The sequence below is a fragment of the Ananas comosus genome, linkage group 24 (assembly GCF_001540865.1).
Source record: "Ananas comosus cultivar F153 linkage group 24, ASM154086v1, whole genome shotgun sequence".
NCBI lineage: Eukaryota > Viridiplantae > Streptophyta > Magnoliopsida > Poales > Bromeliaceae > Ananas > Ananas comosus.
In genome coordinates this window covers 1,412,476-1,414,110 of record NC_033644.1, presented here as the reverse complement: position 1 = coordinate 1,414,110, position 1,635 = coordinate 1,412,476, and the positions used below count along the sequence as shown (strand labels likewise).

The following is a 1,635-nucleotide window of genomic DNA, read 5'->3' as shown; positions in this document are numbered from 1 at the left end:
ATATTAGTAACAATTTGGTGTCGGCTATTCACCAAGTTATTTTGGGATAATATAGTTTCTGATAATAACGATTTATTACCATTAATATATTAAATATATTTTAAATATTCTAGAAATTAATTTTATAATTTTAAAATGCTTATCTTTGCGACAGCGGTTCTGCCACCAAATATTTACCGCTAAACATATGAAGCCAAGCTTGCGCACGAAAAAAAAAAAAAAAAATATTAAAGCTGAGGGTCTATTTCACATTTCCTATATTGAAGGTCTCCAGTACATTTTTACCTGCCAACATGTGTGTTGTCCACATTTTGCTACATCCATAGTCTTAAACTAGCGGATGCAATCATACTTTGCTGTAGGTATGATGATTATATTTTAATTATATTAAAAATTAGGTATATAGGCCAATTTGCATAAAAAATCCACGTTATTTTGGACTTTTCAAAATCGGCCACCTTTTTCTTTGGGGCAGATTCGGTCCGCAGTTTTCAGCAAACTGACCAAATACCCTGTATTAACTTTTTCCTCTTTCCCCTCTTTCTCTTATCCTCTATCGATTTTGTCGTTCTTTTTTTTTCTTTGCCCGAAAAAAAGAGTGGCGATCGGACCGTCGCCCCCGTACTCACCCTCGCTGTCTTCAAACACGTTGCCTCCTGCACTCGACCCTCACTCTCCAGCCGCGCCGCACGAACCTCCATCCTTATCCACGCTGGCCGGCTGCCGGAGCCACCCCCCCACCGGGTTCTTTGTCGATCCGTCGCGTCGCCGCGAGATCCACTGCCGATGGCGCGGCGGCCCCCATGGCCGCCGTCGAACGTCCGTCTCCGTTGCCAGGAACCACTCGTCTGCCGCCCAGCCGTACGCGAGTGTACGTCGCTGTCGCGCGGCTGCGGCGGAGGAAGAGGCTGGCGGAGTTCTTCGCCTGGCGGGCTGGAAGCGGAGGCGATCCCGGATTGGCCCCGGCCGACTGTCCGGTCCGACAGCGTACCGGCGTCGCCTGCTTTGCACTCGCCATTCGCGCAAGGCCGGTCGGACGCTCGCTCCGGCTGCTGCTTGGGTTTCGCTGCCGATCTGTCGGCCCCCGGGCCGCGGGGCCGACGACAGCCGGCTTGAGGCGTCGCGCAAGGCGGGGGAAGGCGGCTGCATCGCGGGCTGCTCCTTGGCGGCGCGGCGCTGGCAGCCGCGGTGCGGGTCAGAGGTTCGGGCGGGGCGTGCACTGCAGGCGGCGACGGGCGGACACGCGGGCGCGCCTGCAGCGCAAGCTTCTTCTTCTTCTTCAATAGTGGTAATGGTGCAGGCATTACACCATTATGTGGTAATCAATAATGGTTAATTGGTGCAATGGGTGCACCATTACAGCTAATTGGTGCACCATATACACCATACACCATGATATTACATAACGCATTGATATGTGTAAGGTGCAATGGGTGCAACCATTACACTAATGGTGGGCACATTGCACCATTACACACGACACCATTAATGGTGCACCATGCATCATTTAACTGGTGTAGGATGGTGCAATGGTGCACAATTCAACCACAACACATTATTGGGCTGGAGCTTGGCGACAGCAACGGAGACGACGTGACGGCGGACGGAGGACGACCGTCGGGGGTGACGAGGGCT

At 51.7% G+C, this 1,635-nt stretch overlaps 1 protein-coding gene across 1 annotated transcript in view; it reads right to left on the bottom strand.

Annotated features, from left to right (window-relative positions):
* LOC109728506 (trinucleotide repeat-containing gene 18 protein-like) overlaps positions 1-1,304 on the bottom strand; it is a 22,418-nt gene extending 21,114 nt beyond the window's left edge. Inside the window, exon 1 of the mRNA XM_020258919.1 lies at positions 630-1,304. Within this exon, the coding sequence (XP_020114508.1) occupies positions 630-1,304 (675 nt within the window). The remainder of the gene's footprint in view (positions 1-629) is intronic.